The 24,570-nt window shown below is 36.5% G+C and overlaps 1 protein-coding gene across 18 annotated transcripts in view; it reads left to right on the forward strand.

Annotated features, from left to right (window-relative positions):
* LOC145270654 (RIMS-binding protein 2-like) overlaps nucleotides 1-24,570 on the forward strand; it is a 1,565,000-nt gene that overhangs the window by 326,289 nt on the left and 1,214,141 nt on the right. Inside the window, exon 1 of one of the 18 annotated variants that reach the window (XM_080126283.1) lies at nucleotides 22,149-22,272. The exons of the other annotated variants lie outside the window; for them this stretch is intronic. Within the exon in view, the coding sequence (XP_079982409.1) occupies nucleotides 22,249-22,272 (24 nt within the window). The 5' untranslated portion in view covers nucleotides 22,149-22,248. Of the gene's footprint in view, nucleotides 1-22,148; nucleotides 22,273-24,570 lie in introns of those variants that run through there. 18 annotated transcript variants of the gene reach the window in all.

The raw sequence follows: 24,570 nt of genomic DNA on the forward strand, positions 1-24,570 counted from the left end.
TATACACAAAATCTCAGAACGTAAATTGTGGATCTTTGTTTTTTTTTTGGGGGGGGGGGTACTTTTACAGTTTAATCAAGACATTAAAAAATGAAAATATCCCCCCAAAAAGTTTATATTGTACGTATTCGTTATGGAATGAAGATCTCCGAAAAAAAAAAAATTCACTTAATTTCATCAAGTGTTTTTTTTTTTTTTCGCTATAAAAAGAAAAAAAAAAATTGTTGTGATACCGAGCAAAAGGTTCGAATTTTATGAAGAAAATCTAGAATTAAAGATGGGGAGGGAGTGTCGGCGTTTTAAACTGAGTTATCTCCCCGTGGCGTGTTTAAAAAAATCCCAACAAAAATGTCAACAATTCCAAGAACGTGCTGTCATAGAAACGTGTTTTTCCGCTGTAAAAAAAAACAAAAAAAAAAAAACAAAAAAAGAAAACAAAAAAAAGAAAACAAAAAAAAACTCAATCAAATTGTGAAATTTTTGACACTTGTACAGTTTAATCAAGAAAAAAAAAAATGAAAATATTGGAAAAAAGGTTATATTGTACGTATCTGTTTTGGACTGAAGATCTCCGAAAAAAAAAAATCATTTAATTTGATTAAGTATTTTTTTTTTTTTTTTTTTTTTTTTTTTTTTTTTTTACAGCGAAAAAACACGTTTTTATGAGAGCGCGTGGAAGTCAGCCATTATGGAATTTTTTAACACGCCACGGGGAGATAACTCCATGTAAAGCGCCAAGACTCCCTCCCCATCTTTAATAACTAGCTTTTCTTCCTAAAAATCGAACCTTTTGCTCGGTATCATAAATTTTTTTTCGCTGTAAAAAAAAAAAAAAAAATGACTACTTGATGAAATTAAGTGAAATTTTTTTTTTGGGAAGCTTCGTTCCATAACGGATACATACAATATATCCTTTTTCGGATATTTTTTTTATGTCTTGATTAAACTGTACAAGTACCGTCGGGTTTGTATTACTGTACACATAGATTCGAAAAAGTTGTCAAAAAACAAATATATAACAAATAAATGTTATCAAAGGCAAGATAAGTTACTTTTCTACCAAACTGGATATATTTTTGTGTTTTTATTCAATGTAACATGTTTATTCAGCTCGAAAACCATACAGTGTTTACCGATGTATTGGAAAATTCAAGATGGCGTCTGACTCTCTCTTTAACACGATAAGTTTGGGAAAAGGTGTTATAAATAAAAAAAAACTAGACAAAATACTGTTAAAAAGCCGCCGAATATATGTATATATGTCAACCTATATCACGGTAACATATATTGAGCGAGTTTTTAACAGTATTAACGCTGTTTCAAAATGAAGTCTGATATGATAGTAAGAGGAGGTAGGGGTGTCAGATTTCTTTTTTCACAGACGTGCATCCATACATTCCTATTCTGAACGTTTGTATCAATTTTTATCATTTTTTAATTTAATTATTTTTTATGTTCCTGTTTTTAAATTAATTTTTTTTTCAAATTATTGTTCGAGATAAATATAAAAATTATGTTACGCCGAAAGTTTCATGTTCTTACGAGCAAGGGAATTATTAAAATCTTGCATGTAAAAATTATGCGAAATCTGTAATTAAAAAAAAAAAAAAAAAAAAAATATTTTTGCTATTATAATTATTTTTGTGTGAAAATATTAAATAAATAATGCTTAATTCAATGGTAATATCGGTAGTTGGATAAATTCATTTTTCTTGAGTTGTATCGAATGTATTAATACGGACTTTTTTCGTAATGTTCCTGTAAAAATTATTTTATTTTTATTGTTACAAATTAGGATGCTTTATTTATATAAAAAAAGCAAAAATAAATTCTTGCGTTTTTTATTTACTACTGAAAACCATAACTTTAGTAAAGGTATTTTTTGTTTAAACAAAATAATACATTTTCAATAAGATTTAAATAAAAATAATTTGTTCATTATATTCCGCGATCATTATTTAATAAATACCGAAAATTTCATTAAAATTGGTTAATTTCCTGATTTTTGGTGAATTTTTTAAGTAAAGGGAGGGGTCAAAATGTTTATACACTTTGAGCATCGGCATTCATTTTTGCACGTACCTGACATTTGACTAAATTTCGGATAAATGCTGCTATGTATAAATTAAATGCTATTAAATTTCATGACTTATTTAAAAAAAAAAAAAGTATATTTTTTTATTTCACGATTAACCATTGATTTATAACGTATTTGTGTTAAATATATATTTGATACTAGCAGGGAGTTCCTATTTACAATGCCTCCCGACGAGGGCGGAGTAAGACACCAGAGTCGTTTTTTTAATGCGGAGAAAAGGAACAAAAACTAAAAAATTGTCTCAGTCGTGAAGGATTTCTCATCCACCGAGAGAACAAGAAATTGAAGTGCAGCATCCAAAGAACAAATACTACACTTTGATCTTGGCCCGATACTAGCAGGGAGTTTTCTAGAATTAAATGGGGATCAACAAATGTTACCCCCTCCCCCATACTGTATTGTCATTCTCATCAAATCGATTAATCGCCTGTTCGAGTAAGGGACCCCCTCATCGCGGTGACCTGCGAGGAAGCTTCACCGACCCTCCTCCACTCTGCAATGACTTAGTTGGTTGTCTTCAAGTCTAATGTAAACAAGTTTTTGATGAGCCGTTCCATATAAGTTAACAAATTAACCGAATTTCCATTACTAATGATTACTATATTGTCCAATTGACTCCTGTACACTCTTTAACCTTTATCCTCGAGTAGCCTCTGGGCCTTGATAAGTGGTGATGACTATGTAAAAAAAAATACATTATAGTTCAAATTGCACTGTAGAGAACCAACTGTTGATTTTACAAAATTATTTTGTATATAATGGCTTAAGTTTTAAATGCTGCAGTCAAGTATCACGGTTGAATTGTTCTCTAAACAGAAACATTCATTTTGAAAGCACCCTTGTCTTATCAAGCTGTGCTATAAAATTATTTTTACCTACAAAATTCAAGTATCATGGTTCAGTTGTGCTCTGAAAAGAAACATTCCTTTTGAATGCAGCCCTGTCTTTCAAAAAATTTTTTTTTTTTTTACTCCAAACAAGGCACATTGCCACTTTGATGTAGGGGGCTACTATCAGGGATCTAAGTTGCAGGGGTACTATGAAGGGAGTTTAGCAGCAAGATGTCTTTACACATTACACTTGAACTTCTGCATGTCAGTACAGTTGGGGAATCAGGCAACCAGAAGAGAATTCCAAAGTTCTGCAGTTCTGAAGAAGAAACTATTAGAGTAAAAGGCTTTCTTACATCTTGGGATCTCTATTGCGAAGGGGTGGGACTTTGCTGCTTGTCGGGTTTGTCGGGGATATTTACGTCGAGGGGATACAAGGGCTTGTAGTTCGTCAGAGCATTCACCATTAAAATACTTGTAGAACAGGCAGAGGGATGCAACATTTCGTCGGTGCGACAAGGGTTGAAGTTTAAATGACAGTTCGGGACCTATTAGGTTGGCGACTCTCTTTTGGACCGTGTCCAGGAGCGAGAGACTAGTAGCAGATGCATCAGCCCAAATGTGACAACAATACTCCATACATGGGCGAATGGTGGCCTTGTAGAGGTACAGGATACTTTCAGGCGTAAGTAACTTTCTAGCACGATAGAGAGAGCTCACTTTCATAAAATATCTACAGCTGAATTTATAGGCTGGGCCTTTCTGCTTGTGTGGTAATAAAACTTCTCAAGTGCACTTGTGATGTTAGGCTGAACCAGTGACTGATTTAGTCAAAATTGAACTTCCTTCTTTAATCAGATTTTTTTTTGTCAATTTTTGATAATTATTAGACATTCCAATACAAAACCTATTTAAGAACACTCTCAGACACTGTGGCCTCTGACTCTATCCAAGTCACAATTGTTGTGATCGATTTTCCTCCAGGAGTTCTCTACAGGATTTTTCCGCACTTCAAACCTCGATTATCAGGTTGATATGCCGGCTTCTGCTGAAAATAATTAGCTTCTCATGCAAGCAAAAGAAGACAAACTCAGATATCTCCATTCTACTCAATTAATTCAAGCGAGATTTACAAAGAGTATTCACATATATGCAATTGTTCAGTTCGATTCCATACAAAACACTAAAGTCCCAAGTAGATTTAGTCTCTCGGTAGTGACAGACAGCAGCGAGATAACCCTAACCTGATCCCTCGGTCTGATTTTGACTCGCTCAGGCTTGGCTCCAACTCTACTCAGATTTTTAGTGCAAACATTCGCTTATATTTCGAGGAAATGGTTGGATTGAGGTAAGCTGTTCGGCCAATCCCTGGCAGGTATGGAATTTCAGGGTCGAGAATCTGTGATCACAGCTCAACTCCGTTCACACGATCAGAGAGGCTAACACTTTGACCCCCGGGTTTGGCCTTGTACTCAAAAGCCAGACGTCCTTGAGTTGGTTTTCGCCACGATAAGAATGAAATTATATTTCGATCTAGCTTTCCCAAACAATAATTGATAACTTAACTCTTCCTTTCAGCCAGGTTACCCACCAGTAATGTTAAGCAGTTAATAACAGCATAGTTGCCTGGTCTTACTCGGTGTTTCGAGGAATTTAATCCCCTCCCCCCAATGGGGAGCTCTACCGCTCCCAGAGGCAGTCACGCCACACACCTCAAGTACGTTCATGTAAAATTAAAAAAAAAAAATCGATCACGCCGTTTTAGAGTCTATAGGGACCGAACACACACACAAAGTTCCTTTTAGTAGAGACTAGCGGGGGGTACCCGGTGTTGCCCGGGTGTTTGTAGGTGTGAAAGAAAGGTGGGAAAGAAAGTGAATGAAAACGAAGCCATAGGAAGTGAAAAGCGTTCAAATTTAGCGATGTCAGTCAAAAAGTTGACTTGCAGAAACGAACTTTGGCTGGAGGCCAGTTCAGCTTTCCATCGTTTCATTGCCCCACGATGTTGGGGAAAACCAGCTCCTCACAAAAATGGAGTGTCCAAATGGATAGTAATTGTCTGATACGACGGGTTCCCCGACATTGATCAAACCTGATTGCTTTCTGGATGTCACAAAAATGCCTGAGGGAGTGGCACTCGTCTGACAAGACGTTGCAATCATCATATATATATTAGACGAATACCTGCCCTTGTTTTTGATTCAGTTTCGCTTTTATACAAAAAACACGAGAGAGGAAGGAATAGCATGAATTTTATAAAAATCGAAGATATTATAATCTAGGAAGTATATAAAAAGTTCTAAAGAATAGAATCCCCCCCCCAAAATGCACCAGGAGAAAGCTTCGCATGCCTCCCCGCAGTGATTTAGTCCAAAATACATCTACATTGCACTGTAGAGAACCTACTGTTGATTTTAGAAAATTATTTTTATCTAATGGCTTGAAATAAAGTTTAAAATACAAATGTCAAGTATCATGGTTTAGTTATGCTCAAAACAGAAACATTTATTTCGAATCCACCCCTGTCTTATAAAAAAAAATGCTGTTGATTTTTATACGCCGTGCCCTTCTGCTTGTACGGTGATAAAACTTCTAAAATGCACTTGTGATGTTGGGTTGTTTCAGAATGTTATCTTCGCTCAGAATCAGACTGTTCTTTGTTTCAGTGGATTTTTTTCGATTGTCAATCTTCGATACTTATCGGGGGCATTCCGATACAAAAAGCTATCTAAGAACACTGCTAGACACTTAAAGTACATTTGTATGAAATTTCAAAAACGTTAGTCCAGCCCATAGTCTAGGAAGTATATAAAAAGTTCTAAAGAATAGAATCCCCCCCCCCCCAAAAAAAAAAAACTGGCGGAAAAAGCCTTTGCTGGACATGCAAAAAGCGTGGCCCTTTTTCTTTTTATATATCTATGATATAAAGCTGAACGTCTGTGTGTGTGTCTGGTCACGAATAGGCTTCTATATAGTTGACTATTATAGAAATCTGATCACATATAATGATAGAAGATGTATCGAGACACAGGAATCGGTATGTTTGATCTGGCATAATGATGATTCATAAAAATTGGTCCACAAAGTATGGAAATAAAAAATTAAAAAAACGTTTACAAGTGTTTTTGATATAGATGTAGATGAGAATACTTTGATAAGTATGTTTTAACTTAAATAGGGATGTTATAATAAAATTGTGGGGTCTGCGTTTGCGCCTGGCCTCCATAGAATGGAAATAGGCACAAATTTTAATAAAGACTTTTCATATCTATCTGCGTAAGTATACTTTGATAATTATGTTTCAGTTTGAAAAAATATGGTATAATAAAATTATGGGGTGTTCGTTCGCACCTGACCTCCATCGAATGGTTTAACAAGGTTTTTTTAATATAGATCCACAGAATATAGTGATAAGTGTTTCAGTGTGAACAGGTATGGTATGATAAATTATGGGGTTTATCTACTTTATTTTTACTTTCATATTTTGCTTTGGTTTCGATACCCCCAAATTCGAAGCTATCTCATTACAACCCTTCCTTTTCATAACCTATCATATTTTCATAAATCAGAGTCCATTTTCTGTAGGCTGTTTTTGAACCCAGTCAATGACGGGTACTTTTGCTAGTATATATATATATATATATATATATATATATATATATATATAAGCAACATCTGGGTTCAAGTCCATAATTCGACCCATTAAAAAAAAATTCAGAATCTTTGTACGTATCTGTCGTATTGTATAAAAATGTCATATTCTAAAAATCATATGAATTTATGAAGTATTTTAAAATCGTTTTTTGCAAGCAATCCCACTAAATACATAAAAACTACCAACAATAACGTAATGCTCCTAAATTACTGCTCGACCATGACAGGGCAGGAACAGAAAAGTGTTTTAATTTAACGATTAAAAAGTTAAATGACAGGTGCGTGAATTTAATGAGGTCAAACATCACGCGACTTAACTTTGGCTGCAAGCCAGTTTTCCTAAGATGTTGGTGAAAACCAGCTCCCCATAAAAAGGGGAGTGTCCAAATGAATAGCAATTGTCTGATATAAGGGGTTTTCCCCACATTGATCAAAGCTGATTGCTTTCTGGGCGTCAAAAAGCTAAAAAAAAAAAAACATGCAACGAGTCAAAAATATTGCGAAAATAGTGTGTAAAAGTCATCCAAATTAAAGATACACGTGACCCCCTTTCGTAAACCAGAGATATTATAATCTAAGTAGCATATAAAAAGTTCGAAGAGACACTGACCCCCTCCGAGCGCCCCCCCCCCAAAGCCTTTGCCGGACATACATAAAATGTACACACACACACACACACTAACACACATTTTGTCTTTTATATATATAGATAGACTAGAACTAGACCTCCCGTGACCCATTGGGTCAGTATGTTATATTAGCTATGGAGTTAATGTATGAGTGTAACACTTGTGACGTAAAGAAAATAGTTTTTTATGACATAACAGAAACATTTCTATGAAAGTATATTAAAATGAAAAAAGAATATAGATAGATTTCTATGAGTCGTTCTGTTTATAATTGCTTATTTTTGAAAAAAAAAACAAAAAAAACTTACAGCCATTGAATTATAAGTGGTTTGTCATATTTATAGGTAAATGTACACTGAACAGATACCATAATACTTATTATAGTTAAATACAAATTTTGATATATCTGCTTCTTTTTTTTTACATCGTTCATTTCTGTATTACGTTTTAGTTATTTTAAACCCCACTCTTCCCGTGTTAAATAATAATTTCGAAATAATAACGTTAATATGTCAGGTCAAAATCTGCAAAAGAAGCGATTTGTGTTTATTTGTTTACGTTGTTATGGGTTAATATTTATGCGCGCATGCGCAACCAGATGTCATAAACCAGAAAGTGGGTTACATACATCGTTACAAGGTCATTTGAGTTTTATAATTAGATAGATGAAAATGTCATTTAGTTTCTGTTTTGGTTTTTCTTTTCTTTCTCTCTATTCAAATGAAAAAAAAGTCGATAAATCAATGAAAATTGTTTTAATCAGATGTCCAAGATCTCATGGTCGTTTATATAAACATGCAAATTTTACTGACATGAGATACTTAGGCCATTTACATAAACACGACGTGCCAGCTAGCAGGTTTTTCTTTTCTTTCTTAGTTCAAAAGTGTGAGACCAGTGTAAGATTTTCATGTCTGACACGTCTCCCCCGTTCTCTCTCCCTGTCTGTCTCTCTCTAAATACTTGACAAATACTACACAAAAATTTCAATCTGAATATTTATTTACTTACAAGCGTACCTCCCGGCATTGCCCGAGATATAATAATTGAAAATGGTAGAAAAAAAGTAGTATCTGAAACGTGAACAAAGTAAAGTTGCAAAATCCCTCCCCCCATATGCGTGAGTGTAGTTTAGTCTTTAATTTAAAAATTAAACGTTTTTAAACAATGAAAGAAAAAGGTTAACAAAAATCGATTAATTTGTCGTATAGGGAAGTGGGTCGGCACCCGAAACAGTCATATTACATAGTGAGGTGGGGAGATATTATATATCAGTTATCACACGGTTAAATATTACAATTCATATTTATATAAATGTATCATTTGTTTTTATAAGAATAATAATATATGCTTCATACTTTTTCTTTCTCCAAGAGTTCTTATATCTTCACTGCTGAGCTCCGTGACGAACCCTGAAACGACCAACCATAACCAACTGAAACCTCTGTTCTTTCCTCTTTTGTGAAACCACAGAACAACACTTTATATTTTTATAATATAAATTTATTTCAGTTGTCTCAAATGGTTCCTACAGCCCGCTTCCTGCGTGACTAGACTCCAACATAACCGATTAAAAAAGCCGTCCCCCTTAACGTGACCTCCTTGTCATGTAAGCCTGCCCAAGATTATTTTGTTTATATTTAACCTAGCTAATTTATGTAAAGATCCTCAGCTAAAACCCATTGCTACACATTATTCTATAAACAATAAATAACTCCCAATATAAACAATTTTAAGAATATCATTGAATAGATAGATAAATAAATAGATAGACAGATAGATCGATAATCGCTAATTAACTTTTAACAATGTTAATTATTCAACAAGTTTAACCAAGTAGATTTTTGTTTTACTGAATGAAGTATAATCCTACCTCCTTAGTATGACTTATTTGGGAGAGTCACTCAAGTCGGAATCAATGTAGGAAATTGCAAGGACGAATGAAATTTACTGTTAATATCTGAGGAGTATGTATTCGATATTGACAGCATGACTCTATTGGAATTATGTCTGGCACCTGTATTTATAGTACCGATCTGGTTGTTTTGGAGTCCGTAAGGAATGAACTGAAACACACACACAAAGTGCCTTTTATGTATAAATAGAGATGTTGTCTGACTGGAAAAAGACGGAAACTACTTTATACTCCAATAAATTTTTTTTTGGTGTGTATTGATATTCATATTAGAAACACTTTTTTTATTTATTTAAAAAAGAAAATACTACTTTGTTATATATGGGTCGTGGAATTGCATTCATCTGCAAAAGATCTAGCTAATTTGCATATTCTTTTAAATATCCATTTTTAATTAACTCCCTATTAGTTTTTTTCTTATTTTTTGGTTTTATGGGATGATCATCTTTAGTTAACTATTACGTGTAATTATATTCATGCAAATATTCTACATGATTTATACTTGCATAATATTTGCGTAAAGTTTTTAGTAAGCACAAACCTCTTTCTCTATATATTTATGTATGTGTGTATATATATATATATATATATATATCACCGCTACTGTTGCTCAACGCCAGCTCAGATGGACTGGTCATGTTGTCCGAATGCCGGATCTCCGCCTCCCAAAACAGATATTCTACTCTCAGCTTGTTGAGGGAAAGCGTGCCCAGGGTGGCCAAAAGATGAGGTATAAGGACAACATCAAAGTAAATTTAAAGCGGTTTCACATGGACCTTGAGACATGGGAGGACGTGGCGGGGAGCAGGTTGGCATGGAGGAGCGCTGTCCACAAAGGTGCTGCGCTTTATAGTAGTGACCTAAATCAAGCTGCTGAGGATAAACGCAAGCACAGTAAGGACAGATTATTAACCAGACACACCCAACCCCACCCCACCACCACTACCTTAATCTGCCCAAATTGCACAAGACAAATTGGGTCTAGGATTGGGCTCTGTGCTCACCTGAGGACCCACAGAAGCCACAACGGAGGACAGTCTTACTCGGACACGAGTGACCGCCGATGATGATGATATATATATATATAAAGGTTATAGTAAACAGGGCTCTATGGATAAATTTCTTAAGTTGACCGTTGACAACTAAATATTCTTGTTTATTAGTCAAATAGAAAAGTTACTAGCCAAATCCACATGATTTTTGGAATATGATATCTTCATTCCGTGACGAGTACATACATCATAAAATGCTTATGTATTTATTTTTTAAGCGTAATTCTAAATATGCATTGAATTTCATGTTTAGATTTGGAGGTATAAACATTTCTATTTCTTCAGATGTTTTTTGAATAACCTTCATTAAAAAAAAAAAAGTATATTGTTCTATTAATCCTTTTAATTGTTTAAATAGTTTGACTTTGCTTGTTTTGTTAAAAAAAAAAAAAAAAGTTGACAAAAAAATTTGCACTCAATAATCAGCTGTGGAAGATTGTCAGTGAAAAAAACAAAACAAAAAAAACAATCGCCAAAAGATGAGCGTTTCATTATTTCTAGTCGCCATTTTGAAAAATCAATTGCAAATGCGACTGTTTCACTCGCCATGTAGAGCCCTGGTAAATACAAAACTCTTTCTGTATATATTTATGTATGCGTATATATTTTTGTTTAAAACATTTTGCCGACTTCTTCTGTCAGGTTTTGGTCTGCAGACATGAAACTTCATATATAGGGCATTCGAGCCCATGAGAAACTTTATATTTGGATTTTAGCCAGTGGAAAATCGGTGCAAAAGTGAAACAACCATATTGTAGTCAGCCGGAAAGCAGGAAAACAGAAGACAATTCCACAGGCGTGCAGTTCTAAGAAAAAAGCTTTGCTCATGGAATTTACGTTTAGGTTTAGGCACAGATAAAGAGGTGGGGGAAATTATTGATAGTGTTTTCAGCTAGACGAGTGTTTCTTGTGAAAGTTTGGTGAGGAGGGGGGACCATAGACTGAAGCTCAGTCGAACACTTTCCATGAAAATAACGATACATCAGAGACAAACTCGCAACATCTCTTCTGTGAGATAGAGGTTGCAGGGAGGAGAAAAGGACATCTCCTACGAGGCTACGAAGTCTATTTTGAACTCTATCAAGGCAGAACAAGTCCTTTCTAGCAGCTCCTGCCCAGATGTGGCAACAGTATTCCATCCTTGGACGTACCCGGCTCTTATATAGATAGAGAATTGCATCAGCAGTGAGATATCTACTGGATCGATAGAAAGAGCCCACTATTTTTCCAGCGGCCTTGGCAACAGATTTGATGTACGTGTTCCATTTAAGATCAGGAGTAACGGTCAAGCCCAGAAGCTTGTCAAAACTTGAGGCCTCCTGAAGACGAGGGCCATTCATTTCAATTGATGCCAGATGCGGATCAGTGTTGATGATGTGCTTCGACTAAGGCTCCTAATTGATCGTTGTCAACATCCGATGGCCGACCACTACATTAATAATCTAAAAGACTCTCATCGCCACCACAAAATTTCTTAAACCACTTTTCTGCTGTGCGTTCAGTAGTGTTTCTTGGGCCAAACGCTTTGTTGATATCGCAAGCTGTTTCAGCAGCTTTTTGGCCTAGCTTGAATTGAAATAAGAAAAATTGCGAGAATTTACTCATTTTTTTTTCCATGATGTATCCGATATTCTAAAAAAGGCAGTTGCTTCGGTATTAGTGCACTTATTGATTCGTGCTGAAAAAAATTTTTTATTTAGAAAGCCATTCTTAATATGGGAAGGGAAGGGTGTTTTGTACTTACTCTGTACTCTAAGCTAACAATTTAATAAAGATATCAAAACTTTAATTAAACTTGAAAATACAATGAAAAAAAAGAAGTGCACTGACATCATTATTTTAAAACGACTGTAATTCAAACGATTAGACAGAGCGAAAAACAAATAGACTCAAAAATGATATATATAAAGCAAAGGTATTATAACGAAAACTTATTAAGAATTCTGCAAGGAATTTCTTGTCGATTTAATAGAATCAAAACCCAAACATTTAACACTTCAGCTGCCTTTCCTACCGTTTGAGCTATCGACAGATAAGAAATATTTGAAATTAAATCACTTCAGACTATGAATGAATCTGCACATGCGCAAAAGTAATAGAAATATGTCGGCAAGTTGAAATGAACAGTTTTATTTCTCAACTTGCCGACATATTTCTATCCATGTTATTCATCTATCCAAACAAAGATTTTATGCGTTATAAACCATCCTTGGTGTATGATCACTGTTTCCTGTGAATTTCAATGTTATGTGACCAGTTGTTTAAGAGTTTATCGGTTAAATATTTATCACACACACATACATACATACATACATACATACATACATACATACATCTACTGATTTATTTATATAGCTTTGCACTAGGTGTGTCAGAAATTTCGTGAAAAATATTTAATAATTCTACCCCGTCTTTCTAAGCTTATAACTCCTTGAAAAATGTAAGTCAAGGCCTAATTTTTTTTTTCAATTAAAGGCGCAAGAACCAAAAGTTTCATTATAAAAAAAAAACAAAAAAAAAACACGTTTTTTTTTTTTGTTTTAAAAAAAGGTTTTAAACTTCGGACTTTACAGGTAAATTTCTAAAAACACTACTTTTTTTGTTTTAAATTTGAATATATTATTTATTGACCTTTTCTCTTCAATTTGTGATATATAAAACTTTGGTAAGTAAATTATTTACTTTTTACAAGACACTTTAAAATGGGGGGGGGCGTGAATTTAAAAAAAAAACGTTAGTCTAAAATATTATATTCGGTTTATTGGAAAGAGCATAAAATTTCACATTGACCCTGAAAATATCGTAAAAATAAAATCGATAGAAAAATTTTGATAGATTGTTAAAGTTTAAAAATTGAAAAATATTGAGTTCGTAAAATTCATTACTGTTTTTTAAAAAAATAAAAAATAATATTTCTATTACTTTTTATACAACTTTAATAGTTTATTTTTGAAGTATAGTCCATAAAGAAAATAAACAACCCACTTTTAAAGGAGAAATTACGAGTTTTTTTATATTTTATTTGCAGTTTCGTGTTAGGGGTGTCAAAAATTCTGATACACCTCATGCGAGTATAGTTGTTTTTTTTTGTTTTTTTTTTTCTAAACAGTTCACTTCTTGTAAGTAACAAAAAAAAAATACTCGAATTGGGATCGAAATCAAAATCAAAAAAAGTGAGTTCAGTACGATAACCATTAGACTAGCTTGACAGTCTTTAATAACTAAACACACTTTAAAGACTGTGTCAATTTAGAAGCTGTTATGTTTCACGACCACGCTAATGGGTAAACATCCAACGACCTCCCATGTACCAAGTTTTCAATTTTAACCATTTAGTATACCCCCGACAAACCCGACAAGCAGCTAAATCCCACCCCTTCACGGTAGAGATCCCTAGGTGTAAGAAAGCCTTTTACTCCAATAGTTTCTTCCCCAGAACTGTAGGTCTTTGGAACTCCCTTCCGGGATTCTGCTTTCCCAACTGTACTGACATGCAGAAGTTCAAGTGTAATGTGAACAAACATCTTTCCACTCATCTTTCTTCATAATGCCACCGATAGTAGCCCCCTACTTCAAAGTGGCACTGTGCCTTGTTTGGGGTGAAAAATGAATTTAAAAAAAAAAAAAAGAAAAAAAAAAAAAGAAAGAAAATTAATGACATGATTTTCATTCTTAAAGACGTTTAAAAATTAAGGCTTAAACGGTCTTAAGATGAAATTGAAATTCAAGGGATCTTGCCTTATTGGAATCAAATTATTATAGATACAAGTTCAGTGCATGCACATGTCTCAGTTTCTGTATGAATTAAAATATAATATTTATGCGTATTTTATGTACCGGGCAACGTCGGGCGACCTGCTAGTTTATTTATAAAGCTTGTGCAAAGAACGTGTATTATTAGGTCCAGTCGGGCCCCTTTTATTGTGTTTGGAGCCTCCTTCCTATTTTCCACGCTGATTTTGTCAGGTATTTATGGGCCGAAAACGAAATCAGTTGTGCTGGGAATTTCCTGTGGGCGTTTACGCTGTACCAATAAAAGAAGTGCCGTGACATGTTGATCCAGTGTCCGACCACCTCCCACCCTCCCCCGCCTCTTTCACTTCGGGGGAGGGAGAGGGCTGTGTGTAGCACCCCAACCCCGCCCCCACTCCAGTCATCACCCCCCCCTCCCACCGGACCTTAAATAGATATCTACATATCTCTGTATATTTTGTTAGTGGGTGCTATTTTTACGCGAGCAGAAGACGGTTTCATGGTGTTCGCCAGAGCGCGAGTGACAACAAGTCTACTCAACGCCCCACCCCAGCAAACAAACTCTCCTGGGTGGTGATGGTGTCAAATTCGAATCCAGTTTGTGTCCTACAAAGACTTTCACTTCGGTTTTTTTTTTTTTGTTTTTTTTTTACACAGGAATCACCACTTATCAAGGCCTGGGGGCCATTCGAGGATAAGGGTTAATGGGTATATATTAGTCATTGCGATTATAGCGTAGTAAACATAAGCAGTGGGAATTTTGTAAATTGGATTATTTAGGAGGACGGTTCAAGAACTTGTTTACATTGGACTTGAAGACAATCAGATTGTAGTCAGCTGGAAAGCAGGCAATTGGAAGAAAGTTTCACAGGCGTGCAGTTCTATGAAAGAATCTTTGTTCATGGAATCTACGTTTAGGTTTAGGCACGGATAAAGAGTGTGGGAAATTATTGATAATGGTTTTGGCTAGACGGGTGTTTTTCGTGTGAAAGTTTGGCGAGTGGGGGGGGCATTTATTCTTAAGGGGAGACAAGAACGGTGACAGGAAATAATATGAAATCGTTTAACCCTTCTATTTTTATCAGAAATTATTTAAATATTGATCAAATCCTATTTTGGTCACCTAAATTGGTTTCGACATTACTCGCAAACAACTTATTTTTCTTAAACTATATTTTAGTAAAAAAAAAAATAATAAAAACCATTTTATGAAAGCCAGATGGACCCCATAATTTTATTATACCGTAATTTTATTATACCATAATTTTATTATACCACACCTGTTCAAACTGAAACACGCTTATCGCAAGGTTCTTCTGTGGATTTATATAAAAAAAAACTTGTTAAACTTTGACATATTTTCATTCTATGGAGGTCAGGCGCGAACGCAGATCCCATAATTTTATTATACCATATTTCTTCAAACTGAAGCATAATTATCAAAGTATACTTACGCAGATAGATATGAAAAGTCTTTATTAAAGTTTGTGCCTATTTCCATTCTATGGAGACCTGGCGCGAATGCAGACCCCTACAATTTTATTATACCATCCCTATTTAAGTTAAAACATACTTATCAAAGTATTATTATGTACATCTATATCAAAAACCCTTGTAAAAGATTTAAAAAATTTTTTTTTTATTTCCATAATTTAGGGGCCAGGCGCGAACACAGACCCCACAATTTTAATGAACCACCACTGTTCCTATTTACAATGTCTCCCCACAGGACAGAGTTAGACACCAGAGTCGTTTTTTAATGTGGAGAAAAGGAACAAAAATAAAAATTGTCTCAGTCATGAAGGATTTCTCCTCCACTGACAGAGAACAAGAAATTGAAGTGCAGCATTTGAAGAACAGATACTACACTTTGAGGTATTTATTTGCTCCCCCACTGAGCAAATTAGGCACAAGGCCGATTTTTAAAGTGAGGAGTGAAGGAGAAATGGAGACCGACTCCCCGGGGAGTAGGGGAGCTGAATAGTGACAATTGGTATGAAGGGTTGCCCCTACATTGGCCAAGGTCTTATATGTGGGGTCACCCCCACATATGGTCTTTGCTTGCAGTATCTGCCGGAACAGATACTACACTTTGATCTTGTTTATATATTTTATTGCTTCGGCATTCGGCATCGATGCGAGCCGTTATACCCCCCCCCCCCCGACGTACTCCAATAAGGGCTGGATCCGGCTGCAACTAAAAAACGCGTGCCCGATTGTTTCGGGCTCGCGTTCGTCACAGCGCGGACAGAAGCCCCTCGTATGTTCTTTATACCGGCAGAGTTCGTCGAGAAGGGGCAGCGCGTTTCAGACCAGTCGCCGGGTGAGGGAAAATTCCGAGTTGTTCAGAATCTCCCGTCCCGGCGCCCAACTCCAATGAGAACGGACAACCTCCATCGACCATCCCATCCGCCTACACTTTGATCTTGACCCAAAAGGCTAAGAAACGTACCTATTTTTGATCCAGTTTTCTATCATAGTTAACCATATAGGAGCCTATTCGTGTATAGACACACACGTTCAGCGTTGCCCAGGTATGTTTTTTTTTTTTTTTTTTAATCAATTTTCACCCCAAACAAAGCACAGTGCCACTTTGAAGTAGGGGGCTACTATCGGGGACATAAGTTGTAGGGGCATTATGAATGGAGATGAGTAGCAAGATGTTTGTTCACATTACACTTGAACTTCTGCATAGCAGTACAGTTGGGAAAGCAGAATCCCGGAAGGGAATTCCAAAGTCTTGCAGTTCTGGGGAAGAAACTATTGGAGTAAAAGGCTTTCTTACACCTAGGGATCTCTACTGTAGAGGGGTGGGACTTAGTTGCTTGTTGCGTTTGTCGGGGGTAGTCACGTCGAGGAGGTACAAGTGCTTGCAGTTCGTCAGAGCATTCACCATTAAAGTACTTGTAGAACAGGCAGAGGGATGAAACATTTCGTCGATGGGTCAGAGGCTGAAGCCTAGATGACAGTTCAGGACCTATCAGGTTGGCGACTCTCTTTTGAACCCTGTCCAGGAGTGAGAGAAAACCAGCAGATGCACCAGCCCAAATGTGATAGCAATACTCCATTCATGGGCAAATGGTGGCCTTATAGAGGTACAGGATACTTTCAGGCGTAAGTAGTTTTCTAGCATGATAGAGAGAGCCCACCTTCTTTGCAGCAGCCTTGGCAATGCTCTCAATGTATCTATTCCAGTTCATATTCCCTGTAAACGGTTAGGCCTAGGAGTTAAAAACTACTTTTTTTTTTTTTTTTTACATGGGGATCACCACTTATCAAGGCCCGTAAGCCACTCGGGGATAAGGGTTATTTTGTGTACAATAATCGATGGGATAATATCGTAGTAATAGTTGGTATATGGAGATTTGATAAAGCGTCTTAAGGGGGTGATTAATCATGAATTTGTTTATGTTGGACTTGAAGACGTTCAAGTTGTAGTCAGGTGGGAAACAGGCAAACGAAAGAGAATTCCACAGGCGTGCACTTCTCAGAAAAAAGCTCTGGAATCTACAGATAATGTGTTCTTGGCCACTTGGTGTGTGGAGGTGATGTGGTATGGAACCCCAAAACAACAGAGGTGTTAAAAAAAAAAAAAATGTGGTAGTAGCGGCGTGGGCGGGGGATATAAAAACAACAGTAGGTAGCCCGGGTGGAGAGAGGGTTTTAAACAAAAAAAAAAACCCTGGTCGTAAGCAGGTAGACAGACTCGAACTTGGAAGGAGGAAAAGACTGAAAAAAAAAACAAAAACGTAATGTCTTAGCTGATGCGTTCACGGCGAAACCAGAAGTCGCAAGCTTTGAAATTAAGGGTAGTCAACCACAATGCTTACGAAAAAAAAAAAAAAAAAGTGACCCCCTCCTTGTAGAAAACTGCCCAGTTGAGGGTGAAGGAAATAATGTTTTTGGTTAAGTTATCGATATTTGTCATCCGAAGGGTCGAGCTTTGAAACGATATCGATCTCGTTAGGATCCGACGTGTGTGCGTGTCAAAAGTTTTTGGCAGCCATACAAACACGCACACACATATGTTGCCCTTTATAAAATAGACTAGCAGGGGTGCCCGACATTGCCCGGGTGTTTGGAGGTGTGTGACACAAAGGTGGAAAAGAAAGCAAAAGAAACGTGACATTTTACCGCTGAGCCATAATTTAGCGATCAGAATGTTGCCATGAATAAAGTGAAAGTGTTCATGCAGGCGAAGAAATCGCGCACTTAAGTTTGGCTGTAAGCCAGTTTAGCGTTCAGCTTTCGGCCATATTTGTTTCCCACACTAGCTCCCCCAAGAGGGAGGGAGGGGGTTCTGGTAGTGTCCTAATGAATAGCAATTGTCTGATATGAAGGTTATTCCCCGCAGTGATCAAAGCTGATTGCCTTCAAAACGTGCAGGCCACGAAGGCCAGCGAATCGCTTCTGTTTTGATTCAGTTTCGCTTTTATACGAAAAACACAAACACGCGAGGGGGTGGAATAGATTGAATTTTATAAAAGTCAATCAAAATAAATGTAGATATGACGTCCGTTTGCAAATCGTAGATATTATAATCTAGGGAGTATATAAAAAGTTCTAGAAAATAGTACCCCCCCCCCGAGAACCCTCGTGAAACAAAAAAAAAAACATACCTTTGCTGGACATAAAACAACACGCGCGGCCGTTTTGAATAGAAGCTATTCACAAGGCTTGCTTTGAAAACGGTTGGAATTTTAAGGATGCGGATAAAAACACGTTTATAAGAACATAGGTAATCAGCATTGTTGCGACAAACATTGAAAAATTGGCCCAAAACATTAATACCTTCACTCTCAACCGTAGATTGTGTAGCCTTAATTTAAACCTACATCACTTCCGGTTTGGTGATGGATGCAACAGCAAAGATGTCACGTTTTGTTTTGTTTTTTGTTCAACACACACCTTCAAACCCCTGGACAACGCCAGGCACCTAAGCTAGCCTAATATATAAAAGGCAAAATCCGCGCACGTTTGTATGTCTGCGAAAGGCTTTTTGCGTCGGGATCCTCGCATCGGTTAGATTCCGGGAGAAGTTTTCTCATACTTCTTAGATTATAATATTTCCCATTTCTGGTTTTTTACCTTTTTTTTTTTTTTTCTGATCGAATTATAAAAAATCTCACCGTGCTGTCGTTTTGAGTGTTTGTTTATCTTTTTCGTATAAAGTGAAACTAGTCGAACAAAATTTCCCACCGCCTGGCTCTCTGGCCGGATGATATCTGTTTTTTTTTTTTTTACATGGGTGTCACCACTTATCAAGGCCCAGAGGCCACTCGAGGATAAGGGTTAATAGGTATACATTAGTCATTGTGATTTTAGCATAGTAAACAGTGGGAATTTTGTAACTTGGATTACAATTATTCAATTAGAACTTGTTCACATTGGACTTTTTCTTTTTTTTTTCATAGGTATCAACACATTATCAAGGCCAAGAGGCCACTCAAGGATAAGGGTTAAAGAGTGTACAGTAGAAATTGGACAATATCTGTTTTGTAATGGTTTCTTGGTCAATCTAGGGGAAACCCTTCATACTGAGACCATTACTATTCATTTGGACGCTGCTACTGTGTCCCCTTTTTGGGGGGAACTACTTTCACCCCCCCCATTAAAAACGACCTTCGTGTGAGGTTTAAAAACAACGCCACTTTTGCAAGTCATCTTTTTGATTGACTACGTTAAGTTTAAACGCTTTACATTTCCAATCGCGTCGTGGCGTAGCGGTTAGATTTTCTTTCACTTTCTTTTTCGCGTTCATGTTGCGGGTTCGAACCTGCCTGCCTACTACCACTTTTTTTTTTTTTTTTTTTTTTCTGAACACACTCCTCCAAACACCCCGGGCAATGCCGGGCACCCCCACTAGTAAACAAATAAATAAGCAAATATATAAGCGCATACTCTTGTATAACATGAAATGTAAATAACCAATTTTAATTTGAATGTTTATCTCCAATGACAAAGAAATAAAATAAAAAATCCTTTCTAAAACAAAGAAACAGGTGCACGCACGCTACAATAAATGGGTGTGTGAATAACTAAGAATCTGATCGGCTGACTAGCAAACCCAGTACCACAGGAGATATATAAAAACATAAAGGAACATTAATTCCATACAATATCCTGATGAATCCTCGAGATGATAAAACATGGAAAATTCTGTGTAGCTTGATTGCCATATATATTTTAAAAGCATATATTAGTCGTGTATGTATGTATGTGTGTGTGTATATATATATATATATATATATATATTTTTTTTTTCATGTTAAAATTAGATTAAGCAATGCACAAAGTGCTACGTACAATTAATATGAAAGTGAGAATGTATGTGTGAGGACACTTCTCAACCTATATACTCAACGAATTTTTGATCTACAAACTAGAAATTTGATACATAATGTATTCAGACTTGTGGAAAACCTTTTTAATGTTTCATCCGGAAAAAAGGGCTGCTAAGGCGTCAGAATTGAAAAATTGATACTTGGGGAGGGGGGGTCATCGGATTTTTATCTGTTTATCAACTGTTTCACGAATGCGCATGCGTGAAGCGTTTACGTGACATATTCCTTATGTTAAGAATAAGTAGGCTTGAAAACGCTTTTTAAAGATTGTGTCAAGCTGGTCTAATGGTTATCATACTTGACTCACTCTTTAGATTTGGGTTTCGATCTCAGCTCGAGTATTTTAGTTTTTTTTTTTTTTTTTTTACTTGCAAGACGTGAATTGTTTAGAAAAAAAAAACATAATATTCACATGCACGTGTCAGTTTCTGTATTAATTAAAAAATAATATTTATGCTTATTTTAGGACCGGGCAACGTCGTGCGGCCTGCTAGTATAAAAATAAATGATGAAATGTGTTTATTTGGTTCCCTAGTTGCTATTGTATCTGTTTTGTCTTTGGTAACAGATGAGTTGGTATTTTAATTAGTTTTTTTTTTTTTATTGTTTGAATACAAATAGTTTTATCATTTTTTTCTTCTCTCTCTCTCTCTCTCTCTCTCCACATTATAATCTCGTCTTCCTTTTTTTCTTTTCTTTCACTCAAATAGCCTTTTTCTTCTCTCACTACCTTTATTATCCTCTCCCTTTCTCTCTCTCTATCTTTATTATCCTCTCCCTTTCTCTCTCTCTACCTTTATTATCCTCTCCCTTTCTCTCTCTCTACCTTTATTATCCTCTTCCTTTCTCTCTCTCTCTGCGTTTTTTTACTGTTCTCTCAAAACTTTAATTGCTTTCCCCTCTACTTTATATCTCGTTCTTAGTATCTCAGAAGATTTTTTTTTTCTTTACCCAGTGTCTGTTTCACTCTCTCACTCTCTCTCTCTCACTCTCTCTCACTCACTCACTCTCTCTCACACTCTCTCTCTCTCACTTTCTCTCTCACTTTCTCTCTCACTTTCTCTCTCTCACACTCTCTCTCACTCTCTCTCTCTCACTCTCTCTCACTCACTCTCTCTCACTCACTCTCTCTCACTCACTCTCTCTCACTCACTCTCTCTCACTCACTCTCTCTCACTCACTCTCTCTCACACTCTCTCTCACTTTCTTTCTCTCACACTCTCTCTCACTCTCTCTCTCTCTCTCTCTCTCACTCTCTCTCTCACTCTCTCTCTCACTCTCTCTCTCACTCTCTCTCACTCTCTCACTCTCTCACTCTCTCTCTCTCTCTCTCACTCTCTCTCTCTCTCTCTCACTCTCTCTCTCACTCTCTCACACTCTCTCTCTCTCACTCACTCTCTCTCACTCTCTCTCTCTCACTCCCTCTCTCCCTCTCAGTCTTTCTCCTCTTAACTCTCCCCCTCACTCTCACTCCTCAACTCTCTCATCCTCACCTTCTCCGACACTATCTCCTTCTCCATATCACACACCTATCAAACTTCCTTTCTCACGCTTTCCCCCCCCGTCTCTCTTTCTATGTATCACCATATCTTTGCTTCTCTCTCTCTCCTTCTGTCTCTTGTACCTTTTCTTATTCTCGATTTTCCCCTCTATACCTCCCCTCCTCCTCCTCATATCACACTTATAATATCTTTATTTTAAACTCCAAATCATTTTCCTTTCTCTCCTCTCACTCTCTCACACAGCCACTCTTTCTATTATTTCAGAGTCTTTACATTTTCTTTCCCCCCCCCCCGTTTCATTTCATTTTCCGCCATCTTCACACCTCTTTATTCCCTCATTTCTCTCTGCCCCCCCCCCCTTTATATGCCATTACTCACCTGACGGGTCATCCCACATCTACCAATATTATTCCGTTGTATCATTCTGAGAGAAACATTTCATTTGTTGTTCAAAGACAAACTGATTTTACCATGACTCTAACTCAACCACACTTTGTAAGTGTCAATTTCATTGTTTTTTTTTTTGTTTTTTTCATTTCTTTTTTCTTCCTTTCTATCTCTGCATGTATAATCTCTAATGAATGTCCTTCCAATCATATGAGTTTCCTTTTTCAGCCATCTTTTTTTTTTAATCCTGTACTTGATTCCTGATGAATTTACTAATTTCTTTTTTTTTTCATCACTACTGATCTGATTTTGTCCCTCTCTCTCTACCTCTCTCTCTCTCCTCGTCTGTTTCTCTCTCTGCCAGCCTCCGTACGTTTCTGTCTCTGCCAGTCTCCATCCGTTTGTCTCTCTTGGCCAGCCCTTGTCCATTTCTCTCTATCTCGACCAACCCTCGTCCGTTTGTCTTTCTCTGCCAGCCCTCATCCGTTTGTCTCTCTCTCTGCCAGCCCTCGTTCGTTTGTCTCTCTCTGCCAGCCCTCATCCGTTTGTCTCTCTCTGCCAGCCCTCATCCGTTTGTCTCTCTCTGCCAGCCCTCGTCCGTTTGTCTCTCTCTCTGCCAGCCCTCGTCCGTTTGTCTCTCTCTCTGCCAGCCCTCGTTCGTTTGTCTCTCTCTGCCAGCCCTCGTTCGTTTGTCTCTCTCTGCCAGCCCTCGTTCGTTTGTCTCTTTCTCTGCCAGCCCTCGTTCGTTTGTCTCTTTCTCTGCCAGCCCTCGTCCGTTTGTCTCTTTCTCTGCCATCCCTCGTCCGTTTCTCTCTGTCCCTGCCATCCCTCGTCCGTTTCTCTCTGTCTCTGCCAGCCCTTTTCATTTCGATTTTCATATATTATAAAGTTGCAATTTCAAAAATAAATATATCTATATGACTTGGGTTCATCAGCTTGAATCAAAACCGAATCCCAAACACACACACACACACACAGACAGATATATATATATATATATATATATATATATATATATATATATATATATATATATATATATATATATATATATATAAAACTTTAGTTCCTTCAACTATGGTCCTGGATATGACCTTAAACTATATCCAATGGTGAGGCCCAAGCTTGCGGACTTTGGGGAGTGTGGAGCCACCCTTAAATTGCCTTTGCTCCCAGGTCCACTCTGACCCGAAGTAGTACCTGTTAGGGTCCCAACTATGGGTTAAATAGAAACCGACTTAAAAACAAACAAATATATTCTATTAAAAATTGTTCTCCAAAATCTTTCGATTCAGCATCAAATAACCTGAAAAGGGTTGATATGCCGTAAAACAAAAACAACCAACCAACCTTCAACTATAATCAAAACGAAAACTTATGAGGAATTCTTGATATCATTATTTATATAAAAAAAAAATAGATTATTGGGGTGCCATCGGCTATAATCGAAACCAAAACCGATGAAAAAACTTAAGAATTCTTGGTAAAATTATTTATGACAAGAAATGGAAGTACATAACAATTAAACGACCCGGATGTAAGCATGACACAAAAAAAAAATAACACACGTTATCGTATTAGTATATAGATTCTTATCTGCACTTCTTCAGACATTTCTTAACTTTAGTTCCTTCAGCTATAATCGAAACTGAAACCAAAACTTATGAAGAATTCTTGATAAAATTATTTTAAAAAAAATAGATTAATGAAGTGTCATTAATCGAAACTGAAACCAAAACTTATGAAGAATTCTTGATAAAATTATATATTATAAAGTTGCGATTTCAAAAATAAAAAATATGTCTATGACTTGGGTTCATCAGCTTGAATCGAAACTGAATCCCAAACTTATGAATATATATATATATATATATATATATATATGTTTTTATTTGCGATACTTTCTTGAATGAATTAAGTATTTATACGAAAGTGCATTTTTGCCTAAATGCTTGTTCGGAATAATTTTCCCATTAACCAATCTGGTACCCCCTAAATGGGGAGCGGTATATATATTTTTTTCAAAATATAACCACCCACTGACATGTGCTTCGTCGTCCACAACTCATCAGAGTGGCTGAATCTAGCGACATTCGAAATCGGCACCTCGTGATAAGAAGCCTAAACCTCTACCACGCGGCTAACCTCACAGGACTACTAAATGTATCACTTTTTACGTAGCCACTCTGATGAGTCGTGGACGACGAAGCACGTGTCAGTGGGTGGTTATACAGACGGTCGGGTTTCAAACCTGGCTTGCGGTAGTTGCCTGTCTAGCCGCACTGATGAGCTGTGAAACAGCGAAACAGTACTGTATGACTATATATATATATATATATATATATAAACTTTAGTTCCTTCAGCTATAATTGAAACCAAAACTTATAAAGAATTCTTGATAAAATT

Source organism: Euprymna scolopes, chromosome 46 (genome assembly GCF_053919585.1).
Source record: "Euprymna scolopes isolate OS-2025 chromosome 46, ASM5391958v1, whole genome shotgun sequence".
Taxonomy (NCBI): domain Eukaryota; kingdom Metazoa; phylum Mollusca; class Cephalopoda; order Sepiida; family Sepiolidae; genus Euprymna; species Euprymna scolopes.